This window comes from Telopea speciosissima, chromosome 7 (genome assembly GCF_018873765.1).
Source record: "Telopea speciosissima isolate NSW1024214 ecotype Mountain lineage chromosome 7, Tspe_v1, whole genome shotgun sequence".
In the NCBI taxonomy this organism is placed as follows: Eukaryota; Viridiplantae; Streptophyta; class Magnoliopsida; order Proteales; family Proteaceae; genus Telopea; species Telopea speciosissima.
The window spans coordinates 9,763,587-9,784,260 of NC_057922.1; the positions used below are offsets into that span (position 1 = coordinate 9,763,587).

General features: G+C 38.4%; 1 protein-coding gene across 5 annotated transcripts in view; it reads right to left on the bottom strand.

Annotated features, from left to right (window-relative positions):
* The window catches only part of LOC122668102 (ultraviolet-B receptor UVR8-like), a 28,450-nt gene extending 8,348 nt beyond the window's left edge, over positions 1-20,102 (bottom strand). For 4 of the 5 annotated variants that reach the window (XM_043864670.1, XM_043864669.1, XM_043864668.1 and 1 more), the window contains exons 1-5: positions 19,957-20,102; positions 14,167-14,353; positions 10,903-11,049; positions 5,497-5,578; positions 946-1,101 (exon numbers count right to left, since the gene is read on the bottom strand). In XM_043864670.1, coding sequence (XP_043720605.1) covers positions 946-1,101; positions 5,497-5,578; positions 10,903-11,049; positions 14,167-14,353; positions 19,957-20,047 — 663 coding nt within the window. In that variant the 5' untranslated portion in view covers positions 20,048-20,102. Of the gene's footprint in view, positions 1-945; positions 1,102-5,496; positions 5,579-10,902; positions 11,050-14,134; positions 14,354-19,956 lie in introns of those variants that run through there. The other variant, XM_043864671.1, reaches the window with a different exon arrangement.
* Between the last annotated feature and the right edge of the window lie 572 nt (positions 20,103-20,674).

Sequence of the window (20,674 nt, forward strand, 5' to 3'; positions counted from 1 at the left end):
TGGAAACAAGTATTGCAAGGAATCTTTTGATAATAGAATATTCTCTGCTTCTACAATCAAATGTTGGAAGAGATAACACTAAACTGGAAGTCCGTCTTCAGTTTCTGCTCCAAAAATATGACATATTGCAACAGATTCAAAGAGCAGCTGATCTCCACAGGATATATCATGCTCTGAAAATGTTTGACTCGGTGGATTTTCAACCATGACACCACGTTATCCTGTTAGACAGCTACCAGTCGGAAAAAAAAATCAATTACTACACACAGGGAGCTTAGACGATAATGGAGATGAAGTACTCAGATATAACAAGTCTCCAGGTATGAACTTGTTAGGTGTCGACCAGCACCCCCTACACTCTCTCTTAGGCTTCTTGCTCAGTATAGCTGTCGACCAGCCAATCAAGGCTAGTGGAGCGAAGGGAGCAAGAAAGAATCAACTCTCAAACAGTAGAATCAAACATGCATCCACATACCTATGGGGTCCTTGTGCAAATCATCCAACAATAGTTTTACATAGCAAACTTCATCCATTATCCAATGATTAATTTACATATTGAGACAAGATTTTTCACATTTATCCAACCTTTTCATGGAATATCTTCATTCAATATTATTTTCACACTACCAAATCTTCCCAAAGTGGAATCCATAACCTTCTCCATATCGACAATTCCTTTATTCTCAAAGGATTACTCATCAGTACTATTTAGGTTCTCAGAAGCCCCATGTGATGAGAGAATCAACTAATGTTTTTCTGGTCACGTTGGCAACAAGAGTTCTAAAAATCCCAAATCCAGATCTTAGAAATCCAAAATTTTTCACAGATTGTTCCAGCAGCCCTAAACCAAAGCAACAGTAACTCATACAAAAAATTTAAAAGGAATAAGCAAGGGAGAATAAGGCTTGGAAAAAAGAAATGGTGTTGGACAAATGATCAACATACATCAACAGCAGAAACATGCTGAGGGATCAAACGATCATTTCTGTCACCTAAACCCAAGTTCCCGTATCGACCCCAGCCCCAACCATAGAGCTTGCCATCCTCTGTGACTGCAGCAGTATGTTCAGCACCAGCTGCAATCATTTTCACAGATATTCCCTACAAAATGGAACCAGAAAATTAAAATAGTACATTTCCAAGATGCAGAATGCTAACAAAACAAACAGATGATGTTCGGATATCCTCAGTAAAATATTAGAGGAAATGAAATTGATAAAATTAGTAAGAGGTCGCAGAACCAAATTTGTTCCATGACAGCCTGATACTCTGATAGGTATTTAAAAACGTATTAGCATTTGTATACTGGAGTGATACTGCCTATAACCTTCTAGATCTCTCACCTTGCCTTTATGCTAAAGATACTTGGAGGGAGGTCTTGAGTCAACAGGACTAAGTCGGGCTTGTCCAGTGAATAATTTTTTCAGGCAGAAGGCTTTGTCGGGGGAAATCATATGGAGTATTTCATTGGCTAGGTTTAGAGGGTATATCTGAATATGGGAGGCTTCTATCTGTACCTCAATTAAAAGGTTCTGTACTTCTACAATCACAAAGCAGAGGGGTTCCTCTGCTGTATAATTTGTAACTCAGTTTTTTAATTATTAAATTTTTTTGTAATATCCTAGGAAATTGATTACCAAAGAGAGAAGAAACAGGGCCCCCCCCCAAAGGGAAAGAACATATACAAGGGAGAAACCAAAAAACCAAAAACAATTTCATACCCACACATTAGAATGAGTGGGGGAGATTCCAAGAGGCTACAACTACCCTATTTCTGGGGGAGTCTACACATCTAAAAAGGACCACAGACAACTTGTTTCTGATGTCAAAGGAGATGGAGTCCCAAATCTGCTGGAATGATCTGGAATTGAGAGTCCATCTTCTGAGGCTAAACTCCAACCAAATATGATGACTCAAATCACCAAAAGCAAGCTTGCCCACATGATCACAAATTGAGGAACCTCCACATGTCATATCCACCCAAATCCACTCACGCTGAAAAGGCAAGATACATTGCCTATTGGGCCAGCAGCGAGTGAGGAGCCGAAATAAAATCCTAGAGGAGAAAGGGCAGCTGAAGAAGAGGTGGTTGATGTCTTCATGTGACTTACTCCTTGTAATATTGTATCTGCTCTGAATTTTTTATTTTTTATTTTAATCATACAGTATAGAAATCCCTTTCCCCGCTTTTTTTTGGGGAGAAGATTTCATTGACGATGAGTATAATCATAACAGTGGCTTATGTTGTTAAAAATTTTGTTTAGAAAAAAAAAATCTCTAGTTTCTTTTATGAAAGGGGAGTAGATAAAAGATGACAAACAGGTTATCCAGATTTGAGGCAACATAAGCAAGCATTAGGTACGGCATGCCCCTAGTAGAATAGGTGGTCAAATAGGAATAGAAAAGGATCCAGTGGAGGGCAAAGCAAGAATTATATGAAAGATATTCTCTCTTGCTGCCTGCTGGTGCCTTTGGATGGAAAGGAATGAGTGAAGAGGAAGCAGTTTGCAGGGTAGCAAGGAAAACTAATAGATCGGTTTCCTTTTGGTTTTCTGAGGACCCAAAATTTTAGGAGTGAATACTTTTTGTGTGGGAGAATTGGAATGAATTTGTAAATGGATGAAGGTGAATCCGGTGTCTGGAAATAATAAAGGGGTGATGGTTGGGTTTTTGTACAGAAGAAAGATCCCCTGAGGACTCTTTCTGATTGTACAGCATATTGTTTAGTGTGGATTGTGGAAAGGTTGCTCTTTTTTGTCATTGCTCAGTACAACTTTACTTTAGGGGGAAAAGAAAAATCTGTGTGCACATAACAGTCAAAGGATATCCCCTGGCCCAAATTAGCCACTAAAGAAAAACCAGACTGAGAATGAACCATCAGATGCCATGATTAAGATTTCACAATAAGAAACTGAACCTTCCATTTCCAGCTTCTCTCACTTTAACTGTACTGGTGGATTAAAAAGATTCAGGGATAACAGATTGAGTTAAGAGGCAATTCACTGACATTTCTAACACCAACTTCAAAGATCTACAGTTTCCACAGCAGAAAAAAATAATTTGCTACATAGCTCTCCAGTATCTCCAGAAGTTTACTGAATTCATTCTTAAAATAAAACAATTTCAATAGCATTTTTGAGATCTATATCTTAAGATTTTCTTGTCTCCTAGAAACATTTTCCTGTGAGAAACTGATGTTTGATTCACTCCCTTGGAGGTGGGGACACCTCTTAAAACAAACAGAAATTCTACATTTCTACTTCTGCGTACTCTTATTATTACATAAAACTAACACTAATTTTCTTTTTGAAATTTCTTCTTATTCTAATGGAAGTTCTCTAAAAGAAAATTGCTCACAAAAAGAATCATATAAGGAATTTTTTTTTTTTGTTTAATTTCCATATCTTTCAAACCTTTAGACACCCTTCTTTTTTACTTTTCCCACCAAAGTTGCTGAAACATGTAAAATGTACAGTTATAGTGGGATGGAGGGAAGTAGGGCTGAAAATTTTACCCACCATACCCGACCCTCATTTGGAGGCTAAGAGCAAAACTTTCATTCCATCTAAGCTGGGCGGGAAGGATAATAATAAGGACTTTATCACACACACACACACACTATACGTACAATTCAGCCCATTCCCTGCACATGAATATTAGGCCAGGCACAGCCCACCACACCCCAGGCCAGGCTGCAAATTTACCCGCCTTATCCAACCCTCCTTAGAGGGTAAGGGTAAAGGTTTTGTTTTGTTGAGGCTAGGCGACTAGGGTAAGGATAAGAGTTTTGCAACATTTAGATTTTAAATAAAACAAAAGGGTAAGGTCATGTTCAACGGAGGCCTAGATAAACCAAGAGGGTATGACAAGCTCTGAGAGAGTCATTTGAGGTGGTATGATCACGTTCAACGGAGGCCTAGAGACGCCCTGGTAAAGAGTGATACGATTCCGATTGAAGGAGCTAAAAGAGCTAGGGGCAGGCCTAAATTGACCATAGGAGAAGTTGTGAAGAAAGGCATGCATAGTCTAGGACTTGTGCCAAGTATGACTTCAGATAGAGCCTATTGGAGGGCAAGGATCCATGTTGCAGACCCCATCTAGCCTCTTTCCTCTCACTTTCATCTTTCATTTTCCTTTTTATTTTCAACCTTTCAGTTGTCATTTTCCATTTTTCATTTCTCTTCTCCTTTCCCATCCCTTTTTTTTCGTTTAGACCTCAGTTTTACCTACTTTGTATTGTTTGGATCCCTGTAGCTGACCCCATTAAGTTGGGATAAGGCTGAGTTTGTTGTTGTTGTAAAAACCAAGAGGGTAAATCACATGCTTGCAAACATTTTTCTTTTCTTTCCCTTGTCTATATCTATATATGTGAAATAGCAAGCTATTTTAAAAAAAAACCAAACCTTCCTTTGCCTTCTTTATTCCCGCTCCCCCCCCCCCCCGGCTATCAGGAGGGGAAAAAAGTGTTTACATTCAGAAGGCATTTATCTGAGAACTCTTACATATCCCCATAAACCCCCCCCCCTTCAATTTATAGATTAAAAGGCATGGCTATAATTAAAATACAAGTGGAGACCAGGCCAATTTGATCCCAATGATTTGGGCAACTTTAATATCTTCCTTGTTCCTCCAACAGGAATGGAATCCAACATCTACGTAGTGCTAATAATCTTACTGAAAAGTTAAAGTAATGAACATATTCTAGCAATACAATGCATTCCAAACCCAAGGTCACTAATGTCTTAAAGCTTTCCCTATCTTGATCTTTTTCTGGGTTTCTTCCAGTATAGTCTATCCAAATAATTGAATTTGCTAATAAGAAGCCAAGATTTATAAGATTTTAACATATAGAACAAAGTACGGGTGCAAGTTGGGTGGCCAGCTGGCCGGGTTTTTCAAAACCAAGTCCCAACCCAAGGTCACTTATGCCTACGCCCAAGCCCAGCCCTGCCTGACCTCAAGCTGGGTCAAAGCTGGAATAACCCTAACACAGCTTGTCCAGGCTCAGCCATCCAGCCCAGACTGAATTACTTACCCCAAAATGTATGAATATTTTTTTCTATACAGGAGATTAAGGCACCAGGAGAAACTCAAACTTAGGTGTAATCAGTATTTATAGGAGTTCCATCAGAACAACCTAATACCTTATGTAAATCTTTTGGGCAAGGATTTCCAAAACGTAGCCTGGTCATGGGCTGAAAATCCCATCTTAAAAAATTCAGTAGGGCCAAGCTTGAGCATGGGTTTTTCAAGCTCAAGTTGCACCACTGGAACAAAGAAGGTCTGCAGGGCTTCATATGATGCAACAATACATTTACCCAGCCATCTAAACAACCTGTGAAATAACAAAATTAACTTGTTTCTGTTAAGATAGTGCAACTTGCTTAGTTTTCAAGTCCTGTTGCTTTAAACAGAGTGCTACCCAAATAGTCAAATCAAGTAAACAAAAGAGCCATAGCAATGTCTCTTGTAAAAGAAAGGAGGTACCCACGATACCTGAAAGGCTTTAATTTTTTGTGGCACAAGTGAGTCCTCAGTATGACCAAGACCAAGTTGGCCATTTTGATTTCTCCCCCAACTTTAAAAAAGAAAAGGACAAAAAAACATACAAATAGAAGAAGTCAGGCATAACCATATTATAATAAGTTCTTCAAATATCAAAAGAGACAAGTATATATATCACACTGAAGAATCAAGAACGGAGAAAGTTACAAGACTGTTCAAACAAAAATATGCAGGTCTCTAACAGTGATTAAACAACCTTTCATTCAATATCAAATTTACACATGAAAGAGAATGAAAACCATATAATTACAAGACAAGAATATTTGGACTAATTAAAGGCAATTCAAATGAGAATAACAGATAATGCAATCACCCAAAGTTCAGATAAACAGAATTCTTGCATTTGACACTCCACAAAAAAGGAAGTGATATGTAACAGGAATATAGATGAAGCTATATAAAGGATTCTAACAATCTTTTTATTTTTTCATTTTTTTCACCATAAATCTATCTTGCCCACTCATAGAGAGGAAATAGATGTAACACTTAAGCATTATGTGGTACTCCTTTTCCCCTTCCTGGTGCCAAAAACCACAACAACCCAGTAAGCTACTCTTAAATTTTTTTTGATAAGTTATAACTCAACAATTTTCTGGTACCTAAACCACACACTCCAGCAACAGAAAAGGTTCCTTAAATCCGCTCAGCTTAGTATTACCATAATTAAACACAAATCTTATTTAAAGCCTGTTTATTCTGCAATATTATCCTCTAATAGAAATTTCTATAACCTAACATGTTCCTCATGGTTGACCAACTAAACATCAAATGCAGAAAACCAAGTAGGAAATTCCTGAGGCAGTGCAAGGCCATTCCAAATAGGACCCTTAATGATCCACATGGTTTTGGTTATACCCAACCCAAACCAAGGCCCATTGTGACCATCAGTTTAAGCTATGTTCAGGACCATATTTGGGCCTATGTGATGGTGTTATTTAGGCCCACAAGCCCAGCCAGGTTCTGCCCAAGAAAGCCATTGAACAGCAGGTCCAGTGGAAGATATTTGAAAATTCTTGTGGGGCCCAATGGATCTTTGTATGGAGAAGGAATTCTATAGCCTGCTTATAGCTGGAGTGGGGCCCTCTTGGTGGAGATATTGTTGATCTTTGATGGAGAGATTAGCTAGATAACTTACTATATTGTTTATTTGCTAATTCTTAAGTTTCTATTTTATAGTTTCTAAGTTAGTGTTATTTTCTTTTGATAGCAAGAGGGTAGAGTTTCTACTTGATCGGTTGTTATTTCTTTTACTTTCTAATTTGTAAAGAGAGGGGATCTATAGTGGGTTTGGCAGCCTACTATAGTCTATAGGCCACACATGAACTGGTTTCTCTTTCTGGTTTTCTCTCTTTGTAATTGCAATCTATTAATAACAAGAAAGGAGAGAACCCTCCCCACGATTTGAAGTTGAGAAAATTGGCTTTGCCATTGAGTGCTGTGAGATTCAGTTGCTGTGTGCGGCAGTTATGGTGAGAGACCATGGGTGAGAGGCCTTTCCCTATCCCGCCTTTTTCATCTATCTTCCCCTTCTTCTCTATTTTTTGTTTATTCTCAGTTTCTATTTTATTTTTTTCTGTGATATAACCAATATCTGTGACACAATCAAAGACCTGTACTGCTGCTGGAAGTAGTCTTAGAACACCATCTTGTTGCTGCTCCTGCTCCATTGAAATACTACCTGAAGAATTAAAGACATACCCTGCGGCTCTTCTGGGTGGTACACTGTTGCAGTCATCTTCAACACCTTGGATCTCCAGTTCTGATCATCAGATTCTTCTCAAGTTTTGACACTGTGATGCCCCAACATAGTTCTTCCTCTGACAGTATTTCCAGATTGATCTGATGGTTGGTTGAGTAGTTGCTGAGAGTAGCTATTTTGTGAGGCAAACTTTCTGATATCATTACCCTACCATATTCCAGCATCTAACCATCAAATGAGGTTACAATTTTGAAGAGTTGTAAGGCCAAGGAGACCTACACTCAATCAGAAGATCAGTCCCGTCAGGACTACTAAGTTACTAATTCAGGTATTGTTTTGTTTTTTGAAAGGTGACATCCAGAACTGCAATAACTATAGAGGCATTAAACTAATAAGTCATACCATGAAACTTTGGGAGAAAATCATTGAAGTCCACCTAAGAAGAGAAATTGATATATCGGAGAACCAATTTGGTTTTATGCCAGGGAGATCCATGACAGAAGCCATTTACCTTCTCAGGAGGCTTATGGAGATCTTTAGAGCTCACAAAAGGAATCTTTATATGGTCTTTATCGACCTAGAAAAGGCATATGATAAGAGTTCCTAGGGAGTTCATTTGGCATGTCCTAGGGAAGAGAAGAAGCTCAAATAACTATGCGGATATAGTTAAGGATATGTATGAGGGCATGGTGACAAGTGTCAAAATTGCAGAAGGACAAAGTAGTGAATTCCCAATTACAATTGGGCTACACCAAGGATCAGCTCTAAGCCCCTATTTGTTTGCACTCATCATGGATGATTTAACTAGACATATTCAAGATGCAGTCCCTTGGTGTATGCTATTCGCTGATGATATTGTTTTGATAGATGAGACAATGGAAGGAATTAATGCAAAGCTGGAATTATGGAGATCAAACTTGGAATCAAGAGAATTTAAGTTAAGCAGAACAAAGACAGAATATATGAGGTGTAACTTTAGGCAAACCAGGAGGGATGATGAAGTGGTGAAACTTGAGGAGCAAGAGCTACCACAAAGTGAATGCTTTAAATACCTAGGGTCAACCTTTAACAAAGAAGGTGATATAGAAGATTATGTTTCCCACAGAATAAAAGTAGGATGGTTGAAATGGAGAGGAGCATCAGGACTTTTATGTGACAAACGCATGCCTACTAAGCTTAAGGGGAAATTCTACAGGACAGTAATAAGACCAACGATGACTTATGGTGCGGAATGTTGGGCAGTTAAGAAGAGTAATATAGATAAGATGAGTGTAGCGGAGATGAGGATGCTGAGAAGGATGTGCGGCAAGACCAGGAGAGATAGAATAAGGAATGTTTGTATTAGAATCGAACTGAGAGTTGCACCAATCCAGGACAAACTTCGTGAGAGCCGCTTGAGGTGGTTTGGTCATGTACAAAGGAGACCCATGGATGCACCAGTAAGAAAGAGTGACCAGATTCATTTGGAAGGAACTAAAAGAGGTAAGGGCAGACCTAAAATGACTACTGGAGAAGTGGTAAGAAAAGATATGCATATGGTAGGGCTCGATCCTAGTATGACCACGGATAGAGTTGTTTGGTGGTCAAGGACCCGTGTAGTCGATCCCTCGTAGGGGGATGTTCCTGGGATGCTGCTTTGACTAATGCTTAGACCTTGTTCTTCTTCTTCTTTTTTTTTCCCCCGACCCTTTTGGATCCTTGTAGCCAACCCCATTTAGTTGGGATAAGGTTATGGTTGTTGTTGTTGTTGTTTTGTTTTCTGAAAATTTTGTCTGTTCTGTCATGTGATATACCAGAGATGGGTGCTGTTGGTTTCTTTAATGGTCAGATCTCATCCTCAAGTATTGTTACAGATCCTGAAGAGTGAAGAGACTTAAGAGTTAAAACACCATACGGTTTGGGTGTACTGTTACTTTCTATTGCTGGAGCTTACTGGTATTGTTATAAGTTGATCCTACTGTAGAGTTGGTGCCTAGTTGAATAGTTGAGAACTGGTTCTACATCAATTCCACTGCATGTCATTATCTTAATAGTGCAATGCTCAAACACTTATACTCTTCATCCATACCTGAACCACATCAAGGTGAGGACAAGATGGCAGCAAGAAATAGCAACACCCCTAATAATGGTAGACAAAACCACCCTCTCTTTTATAACTACACAAACACTTAACCTCAGATTTAATGCTAACACTCACTTTCCAACTCAGGAAAAGAAAAACAGAGGCAGGAGCAAGTAAAGTTATAATTGGAGTCAAACAAAGGCGGCAGTAGTTCAAACTCAGAAAAGTGAATAAAACCAGATGCAAAGAACTGCAAACCTAGAAGGGAAAAACAAGTGGAAATTTGCAATAACCAAAGTTGTATCTCTCATCTTTGTGAAAATTTTCTTTTTTATATGAAACTTTATTAAAGATCTAACAAATGTGCACCTCTGAACTGCCTATGAGTATGCATAAACTAGGGACCATGTTATTAATCCTCTTCAACTAGTATTCCTATCATGTAATCAATCATTTCAACAAGGTACAAAAATCATCTCAAACTGGTGGGATGCAGCGCACTGTCGATTATCATAAATTAATTGACAGGATTTAGCATCCAGAACAACTTCCAGTCTCTTAGTCGCAGCAGCAAGACAAGAATAAAACACCAGGGCAGAGACCTAATTCTTCTAGTTTACAAGGGAAAAATGACATCTGTATGTTGTTAGCAAAAAACTATTAGGAAAATAAAACCACAAAAAACTTGACAGTATCTTCCGACTTAACGGTTTGGATATTTTCATGGGAAAAAAAAATTTAGATACACCAATAAAAGTCCACCAAACATGACTAACCTAAGCAAAGTTCTGAAATCAGGCCTGGCCAAACTCATACAGGTGGCCAGGTGGTGGGTCAATCAGTTCAACCAGTTGGATCGGATGGGTCAAACCGGTTATGACTTATAAGACGCAAAAGTGTTAGATTAATATAAATAAACATTAAACAGAGTCAATATAAAGCACAATTGGGTTGTAGCATTGTTAAGTGGTTAAACAAAAAGGTGAAAGTGTTTCAATGTTTGAATCTTGCAAAAAATGTATAGCATTTTTTTGACTTTTGATATAGCATGAGTATAAAATATTAAAAAACCTGTGTGCAACAGCTGAACCACCAGGTTATTGGTCTGACTATTCAGGTTGAATGGATCCTTGACCAAGTCAACGGTGTTGGAACAAAACAAGAGGTGTTGACCACCCATTTAAGTGAGTTGGAGGCGGGTCAACCAGTTCAACAGGCCATGTCAAACCAGGTGTCAGATCACTGACCTAAGTATTCTACTCACTAATATCTATCCAAGCAAGAATAAATAGGAACAAATGCACAAATAGACACCAAATCCCCAAAATAAGATCAAGTGATCATGTTGAATGGTACACGAACAGTTATATTGAATACTTAGGTAAAGTTGTTCATATATAGCATATAATCCAAGGAGAAGTAGCAGTCCAACACTTTGAGGTGAACCACTACCCTAGAGGTGATGAACAAGAAGCATGTAACTGCAAAATCAATGAATCAATCTTAGCTCACCTAAAAAGCAAGAAAACGGAAAGGCACGGGGTAGGGAGTAATGTGAACATAAATAACCACCAACCTCTGCACCTCGCCCTCAATAGTGACTGCCAAGCAATGGCTATCCCCACAAGCGATTTGCTTTATCCTCAAACCATGTAAAGCTTTGATTGGTTGAGGGGTAAACAAGTCACTGGAGTTACCATGACCTAATCTTCCAAAATCACCCCTACAAATTACAAAATGCGAAAAACGATCAGATGCTTGTAGAAGAACAAATTGCAACTGAAAATGGCGATGTTTAACACATTCCCAGACACACACACACACAAAGGATTGACTAATCATACAGCATAACAAAATAAGTTGACCAATGACACATAAATTATTCTCTTCATTGACTCTCTAAACATACACACACTAACACATATTCAAACAAAATTTCTCTTTTCTTCTTGTTGCTTTTGCCACTTTAAATAAATAAAAAAATAAAAAAAAATTTGACCTTGCCAAAACTGCACCACCATTTTACAGTGCCCACCCAGAATGTGATGTTCAATAGATGGATCACAGAGATAACCAGATTTTCTCGGGTTTGGGCTACTCTAGATCAGGGTCCACGTCCAACTGGACCACTCCAGGTAGCCAGTGCTGGGACAGCAGGTCCAGCCAAGGTTCTAAAATATTGATTGTGGGAATACTTACATTACATGTAGGAAAAATCTTCTCAGAGTGTCCCATTAGGATCGCATTTTGGTATTTCGACACTGGTTTCAATTACGTAGCTTGATCAAACCTAGTCAGAGCTAAATTGCTCTTCCCTACAGATGCGCCACCACATAGGTTCAGTAGGTATTTTATAAGTGTCTGGTCTTTGGGAACTGGAAAGTATAGTAAGCAGGCTGTTTAGGTAAACAGAAGTCTTTTTCGTCCAAAAATTTCTCTGTTCTTTTAATCCCCTATTGATTTAATTTTTTTCTTAATTAATAAAAAAAAAATTATTAAAAAAGGAGAAAAGATGAAGTACTTGAACAAGAAAGAATGAGGTAAGAGGGAAAAGGGGTAGAATAACAAAAACTATATGAATAAAAAAGGGAAAGCATGGTACAAATGGTGGTGGGTCAAATCTGAGGTCCATCTCAAAGCATGTTCATTTTGGCCAGGTTATCCTCATAACAGGTCAGATTTATAATGTGTTCGATCAAGGTTAGGTCTTCCTGATCTTACTAAGAGCTGGGATTGGAGGCACATGTAAGTTTTACGTACAAGGTTGTTTAGGGTCAACATAAAAATCCCAATCAGAACCAAAAAATCCATACATAAAAGTATAAAACCAATTGGATAGCATATTAGATGTGGTTCCAAAGACGACTACCAATCAACATTCATATCTAGATTTGGATCTATCCAGATCTTACCCGTTTTATGCCCTGAGCGTAAGTTCATTCTACACAGAAGAGAGCTCCTGGCTATAGAGGAACAATTTACAACAAGATCTGCAAGCCTTTTCAGCTGACAGGGTTCATATAGCTAACCAAATTGTTCTATTAAGGCTTAGTGAGTTTAATTGAGTTGAGTTGTATCCATCAGCAGCCCTATCAGCCAACATATTAGCATCTCCAAACATGATGCATACCTATAAGCCAATCTCCATGGCTCTCCCCTTCCCAATACCAGGAAAAGAGTACTAGAAGAGCTGCATGTCGTTACTATTAGAGTATACTAAAGTAAAAAAGTATTCTAGGAAAGTCCAGAGGCCTTATAAAGTGATCTAAGAAATTGTGAGGAAAAGTAGTGTTCCATCATAGGAAGACTTCGGTCTTATGCAAGAGAAGAAAGAGATTATATAAAGGAGGGGAACAATCTTAGTCACGCAAATATTTCTTTGTCTTTTTTTTTTTTCCCTTTTTTGGATGTAAATCATTGATTTTTTATTTATTAAAAATATAGGTTAATAACACAACAGAAGAGCTGGAAAAAATTCAGCCTAAGGAACAACATAAACAGGACATATTCCTCACCCTAACACTAACCAGACCCAGAAAAGAATAGGCAAAGAAGCCCACCAAAAAACCAGTCTCAAAAGGGCAATGATTCCCCAAAACAAATCTGTGGCTGGACAATGTGTTGTTTAGCTAGATCATCCACTGTTTCATTACTTTTATCCTCCACAGTTTTCCATCTACAAAACTCTAATTAGGATTTGAATCCTTTTTCTTGTTACCTCGGGTTTTCTGCTAAACAATTATTGTAAAATAACACAGATATCTAGTACTTACCTATCGTTTCTTAGAGCAACTCCCAAATTTATTGATGCATGCAGAAGACGAGAAAATATAATGTCAAAGATTAATAAGGGGATGATAGATACATGAAGACAGCAGATATGCTTTCTTAATTGTGAATTTGTGATGGACACAAATTTAATGGTAATACTCCCACATTACAATAGCTACACCCAGATGTCCAGGTGGTAGAGTTGGGGTGGGTGGAGGAAGAGAAAAGAACCATATATATATTAAGAGGGCAGACCTCGGCGCAACGGTTAGGTTGCTCCATTGCGACCTAGTGGTCGCGGGTTCGAGTCAGGAAACAGTCTCTCCATAAAGCGGGGGTAAGGCTGCGTACATTATGACCCTCCCAAGACCCCGCAATGGCTGGATCCTGGTGCACTGGGTACGCCCTTTTCTTATTTTTACTCCTTTTCTTATATACTTAACTGTAGCTGAATAATTACATCTTCTTCTTCCCCTTCACGAAGTTTATGGTACCAGAAATTTTCCAGGAAAGTGCTTCATAATATTAGTTCAACCTTCTTGATGAAAAGTGAAAACCCTTCAACCCCACATCAGAATAAATTGCTACCATCCCATATATGATCCAAGAAGAACAAAATATCTCAGAAAATAATCAAACAGATATCAAACTGACAATAAAAGAAAATGAAGTGTCACTTGCCTGCAACATAAACCAAGGAGGACACTGAAAAGATACATTCTACAAGTTTCTTCGTTGATCTTTAATAGATCTTGGACAAAACTGGTATTTATCAGAAAAGGAACTTCTTTATGTGTTTTTTATTCACATGGCAGACACAAAAAAAAATGATATTTCAACATGGCATTACTTTGAAAACAATATTTCGAGCAAGAAATTTGTTTCCTACGTAAGAAAATTATTGGAAAAGAAAAAGGAAATATTTAAAATGCTGAGGGAATACAATAATGTGTATGATAGTAATGATACACATATACACATAGTAGAAAGAAAAGGGGGCAACACATTTTGCCCATTGGTTCTAAAAGGAAAATTACCAATAACATAGTTTAACAGATAAGGAACACACCATCCCCAACTATACGCTTGCATCAGAGCTTCTGAATATGCAATGGTATGATCAGCTCCACATGTAACTGAGACAATTTCATGACCATCTAATGCACTCATTTGGGTGGGGGAAAGTCGATCTTCAGCATCTCCATGGCCTAACTGTCCATCCTCTCCTCGTCCCCAAGAGCAAACAACATGGCCAGCTGTAATTCATTGACACATTAGGAACATTGCCAACAACCATCCACATTTTCCTTAACAACTTACAAGAATTAATGAAAAAAAGTAAGATATCATGAATATCAGAACATGCAGAATCCCTAGTAAACCTCATATGACAACATTGGGGAGCACAAATAATTATGGTTACCTTCCTCCCCGCACATTTTTAAGGAAAGAAAACATCATGAGCTCAACATATGACTATCTTGTTGGCACAAAGTTGCCATGTATATAATCAACATAAATTTTTCAATTGCACATATTTAATTAAGCATATCAATTATTCAATTGTTGAGATATGGTCATTTTGATTCTTTCATGTTTCCCTGTCTCCTTGGATTTATCATTTTTTCATTTTATCTTTTACATGTTTAAACTACATTTTTGAATCCCAATATCATTTTTTTTATGGATACCCTGTATCAAATAATTCAAATGTCTCACCAAATTGACTGTGATTCTCCATGTAAATAAACAGTATGCACCTTTATAATTGAGATTTGTGTTTCCACAAAACTCCTCATTAAGGCATTAACATTCAATCTGGCCACCATCATCCACTGAGAAAACAAAACGAACACAACAAAATAGTTTTATTGTTTTAATTGACATGGTAGGATTTGATAGGATATATGATTCCAGATCATGAACAAAATGACACACTAAAGATTGCAACATTCCCAATGAAAATTCAAACCCAGGGTTCAGATTGTTTACGTAAAGATTGGAACTTATCTGTTTTTATTATAACAATAAAAATAATTCCATTAAAAAGGGAGCTAGAGGAGGCAGGTATAAATGTACAATCCACAGCCAAAAATTTCTCTGGAAGAGCTATTATCAGCCACTTCACTTATTGAAAATTTCAACAGTACAAAACACCTGACAATTTTTCCACAGTTGAGTGGCCAAATATACATAGTTTCTCCTCAAATAGCTAATGTTTTCATAGTCAAAGAGCAAGGACAAATTCTTCTATCCTAGGAAAGAGTTTCAAAAACACACAACTCAAGCTCCAGTAAACCTACCACTATCCCCATAAGTCCCTACTTATACCAGTCACAGTACCCTGGCAAAATTGAGTTCAATCATAAATAATATTTAGAAATGTATGGTAAGATCCAATTCATATCAAGAAACCTATCTCACATCATATCATAAAAAAATAAATCCATCCATTGAAGTGCCACTGCAAGGGAGGAGGAAGGGAGGCAGGAGAGAGAGAGAAGAGAGAAATAGGAGAACCAATCGTGATGATTTCACCTTCCATCAGTCTTTATATTATTGTTTAATTAAAACTCAACTCAACCAACTAAGATTTATCCCAACTATTAGGGTAAAAAGGGCGTACCCGGCTCCCGCCACTGCGGGGTCTGGGGAGGGTCATAATGTACACAGCCTCACCCCTACTTTCGCATAGAGGCTTTCCAGACTCGAATCCGTGACCAATGGAGCAACCTTACCGTTGCACCAAGGCTCGCCCTCTTTATCCCAACTATTAGTGTCAAACTATAGAAATCCAATTCAGCCACTCCACTCTACTAATATTATCTTTAATTAATTTTGATAGTTTCTTTTTAATTTATTCGTTTTATCAGTATTATCATATTTTAGTACTCAGACTATGATATCTTTGGTGTAGTTAACATTGCCAGGTCAACATGGATCAACCCAACAGTTCAATAAATTGGCATTACTCCATGACCCTACTCACTGGCCATTACAACCTCTGATCTGAGTCTTTCTTGTATTTGTTTACTTGTCAACCTTAGTCATAAAGAAGTTAGTATCTAGTGCATTATGGTTAAGCTTCTGGGGGGGCTTCCAGAGGGCAAAAACACGGGTGCAACGACAGGAGTCGATCTGGAATCTTTACCATCTACCACACGAGAAGCCCAGACAGGGGAAGAAGGGATATGCTTCTCAGCTTCTCATTATTATGGAGTAAATATTCCAAACCGACTACCTCAGTTGGATCTGCATTTTTTGCTTTCAAAAAGCTGGCTTCTAGAAGCCTAAAAGCTATCAGAAGCTTACCCAAATATACCCTTATTATAATAATTTATATCCAACACGAGGTCTAGTAAAGGTCAGCAAAGATATGATTATCAAATTCAGACAAGGTCACAAGGGTCAGAAAAGCACAGGCGGAAGATGAGTACCAATACACAAAGAAGTATCAAGAGTAGGAGAAGTCAGATCAACATGGTAATATCTCAAAAAGGATTAATAGATAAGAGAGAAGTAGGACGAGGTATAATAAAGGGGCAAAGAAAAAAGAAAGAAAGAAAGAGAAGGTCATAATGAAATGATTATTGAAATCTCCTCATGGAAAAGGGACTGCAGTTGTCATGAAGACAAGACATTAGAAGCTTTAAACAGAAATAGTTAGAACGAGATCAATACATAAATGTATTATGCAGTTGATATACTAAAAGTCTAAACATGCATACTAAATTATTAGCTAAAATGACAAGTTACTTATAGTGCAGATAGCCCATGTCAGTCATCCAAATTCTGAAGAAGAATTGGGTGCATTAAAAATATAAAGCTAATTAACTGGATAAAAGACATGGTACAACAATAAAAGACACACCAACAAAAATCAAAAGAAATTGGACTGGTTAACAGGAAAATCAGATACCAAGCTTACGTGGCTTATAGATGCAGGACACTATAGCAGATGGACATGCGTTCTGAACATGGAAGAGAGAAAGGTAAATAGATTGAGATAGCCCATGTCAATCATCCAAACACTGTCACAGTTGGATCTGCAGTCTTTGTGGAAACACTTGCAGAACCCAATGCTGTCAGAGACAGATCACTCATAGCCAAAGCAAAAGAAAGTAGCAGTCCTCAAGAGAGTTCAAGGATTAACAAGACCAAACTGGTGCACACAGCATAGAAAAACAAAAGAGCCTCCCCACTGAGTGCCCTGGCAGTGAGCAAATGCAGATGTAACATTCAATGCACAATTATTGCCTTAGAGCCTAAGACAGCAAAACCAAGGGAAGCGTCTGGGCAAGGCACTGAAGACAGTGGTATTCCCTTTTTTTTTTTTTCCCCCCCCTATCAAGCAGACTTGGTATCAACAGAGATGGACGGGGCCTTTTGAATAAATATGGACCGAAGAAAGAACTAGGCCCTATGAGTCAACAGTGACACGTGATCAAGGTACAAGACCAACAGAAGTGGAGCAATCCCTCGATTCCATGAAAATCCTATTTTCTCCCTTTTCTTTCCCACTAACCCTGAGATACATCTACCAACTGTTTCATCAAGTTTCCCTACTAGCTTCTTGGTTTGTATTCCATTCTGAAATCAACAGCAATGACACAAAAAAATTTAATAATAAAGAAAAGTAACACAAAAGATCTATATCTATCTCAACTTTAATGAGAATGACAGGATCTAGCAGAGGGAGAGATAGCAATAAGCGGTGGCACAAGATTTCCTTGCTAGAGATCTCAATTCATATACCCTGTCAGATTTCATAATGTGGTGGTAACCCAACTGGATTAGGTAACCCTCTCCACTGTGTGTCAAAGGGTATGGGACACTTAAGAGGTCTAAAGAAGAGCCAACATGTCAATAATGGATACCACATTAGCAATGTTCCACAATCAACAGCAATTTGGATGCACTTAAATTTACTTGCTACCCCCCCCCCCCAAAAAAAGGCATGGGTGGGCCTTGGTGCAAGAGAGAGAGGCAATCCATTGTCTCAAATCTCAACTGAGATGATGGAGATACTTCGCATCCTTTTTCCTTCTTTTTATTCATTTATTTATTTGGGGGGCGGGGGGTGGGATTTAAAATGGAGATACTCAGTGAGGATATATTATGGACCTGAAAACAGAAACATGATCTCACCAACAAAACATTGACCAAAAACCTCCACATTGGGACACATACGGAGCTTACGTTGTCACTCCAGCCCCCTCACCCCTTAATCAAGAACCATCTCAAACTGAAAATGCTGGAAACACAATCACCCAGAAATATGGAAGTGGGAGGTGCAAGAGGAGGACATTGATGTGTTGGATATATGTGTCCATAAAACCTAATTTAAAGAGATTAAATTAAATTAATTTTGCATTATCATTTTATACGCGGTATGTTGTTCAAAAGTTATATAGCTTAAAGTGTTCACAACTAGGGAAATAATTGGGCATTCTATTCATATGGTTATAGACGTGAGCATTCATCATAGTTGTCAAGGCGCCCCCTTGGATGCCTTGGTGTCGCCTTACATCCAGGTTCCCTCCAACGCCTTGGTTCGCTTAGACGTTGTGACAACTATGGTATTCATATGTTATGTGTATCGAACTGGATCATCTGAGAATCTTGCATGAACAACTGTATGTTGTTTTAAGTGGCATGATTCTCTGTGATAGTTGTTGGTCCACATACCTCAAAGGTCCTTACTATTGCAGTTGTACTTTGTGCATTTTGGTGTACCAAAGGCCGATGCCTACACTGGCTATATATCGGTGCGTTGGATTCACAATGTTTATCTATGAATGGAAGAAATACATTACAAGGTATCCACTTCTCGAATAAGGTGAATATCCTACGAGAATTATAACGATTGTGATTGGACCAAAATCCAACCTCGGCGGATGTTTTGTAAAGAGTTTACAAATGCATTCAAAATATTATTATTCATTTAATAATTTTATTTGAAAAGGTTTTACACAAATTTTATGTCCAATTAATGGTTGAGATTCTCTGACATAATTGTTTCAATGGGCTAGGGTTCCCGAAGGTGTTCATATTCCATACTCGTAAGCCCGTTATGTGACATTGTTAAGTGAAGGGACTTTAACGTAATTATCTGTCATTATAATGGGGTTTTGGTTATCACCATTTTGGGGGTGTATTTATTGGTAAATAATCTAAAAATTACTTAAAATGGGCAAACCTTGGTGCAACGGTTAAGTTGCGCTGTTGCAACCTGTTGGTTGTGGGTTCAAAACTTGGAAACAGCCGGTCCTGCGAAGCAGAGGGTAAGGCTGCATACATTTGTCTGAGTTTTCTCTCAACATTGAAGGTGGGAACCTGCTCATTTGCAAAGGGATGCCTGTTTAAGTGCCATATTACTTTCAAGGTACTGTACTTGTGGTACAAAGAGGTAACCTTAAACCCTACTTTTTTTTGCTATGTTGGTTCGAATGTCTATGAGGAACAATCAATGGTGGAAAACTTTGATTCAGATTGCCCCACGCCAACATGATGAACCTAAGACTTACACCTTACCCAACAGAGAAATGAGATATCAAATGCCTGTCAAAACTTTAAGCCCAGGAACTGAACGTTGAATGTGGCTTATAAAATGGAACGATGGGCTCCATTAACTATGGCACCGGATCCCAAACAGTGCGGTTCCATCTACAATGAACCCTAGGCCCCCAGTACATACCCATTTTCATAACTCTCACATTTCTAATCAAATAAATAACAACACAGCAACATTCATCTTCAAATAGAAAAATGAATAAACCCACGAACCATAATTTTGTAATTTTCTTTAAGCACTTATATTTAAGTAAGAAAAGCAAAACAGAAAAAACTTCAGACTTACAGAGAAGAAGAACAGAGTGACTAGCACCGGCCGAAATAAGAACAATCCGACGAGCTGGTCCGGTGGCTGAACTCGTCTCTTCATTTGCCATCCTGCTATAGTCACTCACTTGAGTCACTTCTGCAAATTATCTAGACAACCCTTGTCTTTGCAGCAAGAGTTAAAAAAGGAGAGTGCAACAGAGATATTTAAAAACACTCTGAGGAACTGGGCATCTGCAGAATGCAGTAAACAGGCTAACAGCAACGAATGAGAGAGAAGTAGTTAATGCCTTAATTAAGAAATGACCATCACCCCCCATGGCCTGATGTGGGGAAGCGTCGGCATTCAATGTTTGACTTCTCATCCCGTCTCTTCCTCCTACAGTCTGGCCCTCTGGCGTGCGTTACGGCGCTACTGTCTCATTTAAACAGTTCACCAAGCCAAACCCCATTCGTTTTCTTCTCTTCTTTCTACTGTCAAATCAATCCGTGCATTTCACGAGTGTGTTTAGAAAAAACTTTGAAAATAAATGACGGCATGGATCGGACGTATCGGTCCGAATCGGGAAGACAAAGCACTTTTGAGTTTTGACTGATACCTAACAATTGTAACAGTATCGGCCAATCTGATACGAATCAATTGATACAACCGATAACAATACTGACACCTAAAACTATGATTTGTGGACGACAAGTCGACAACCCAATGCTGGGAATGGGAAACCACCACCACCACC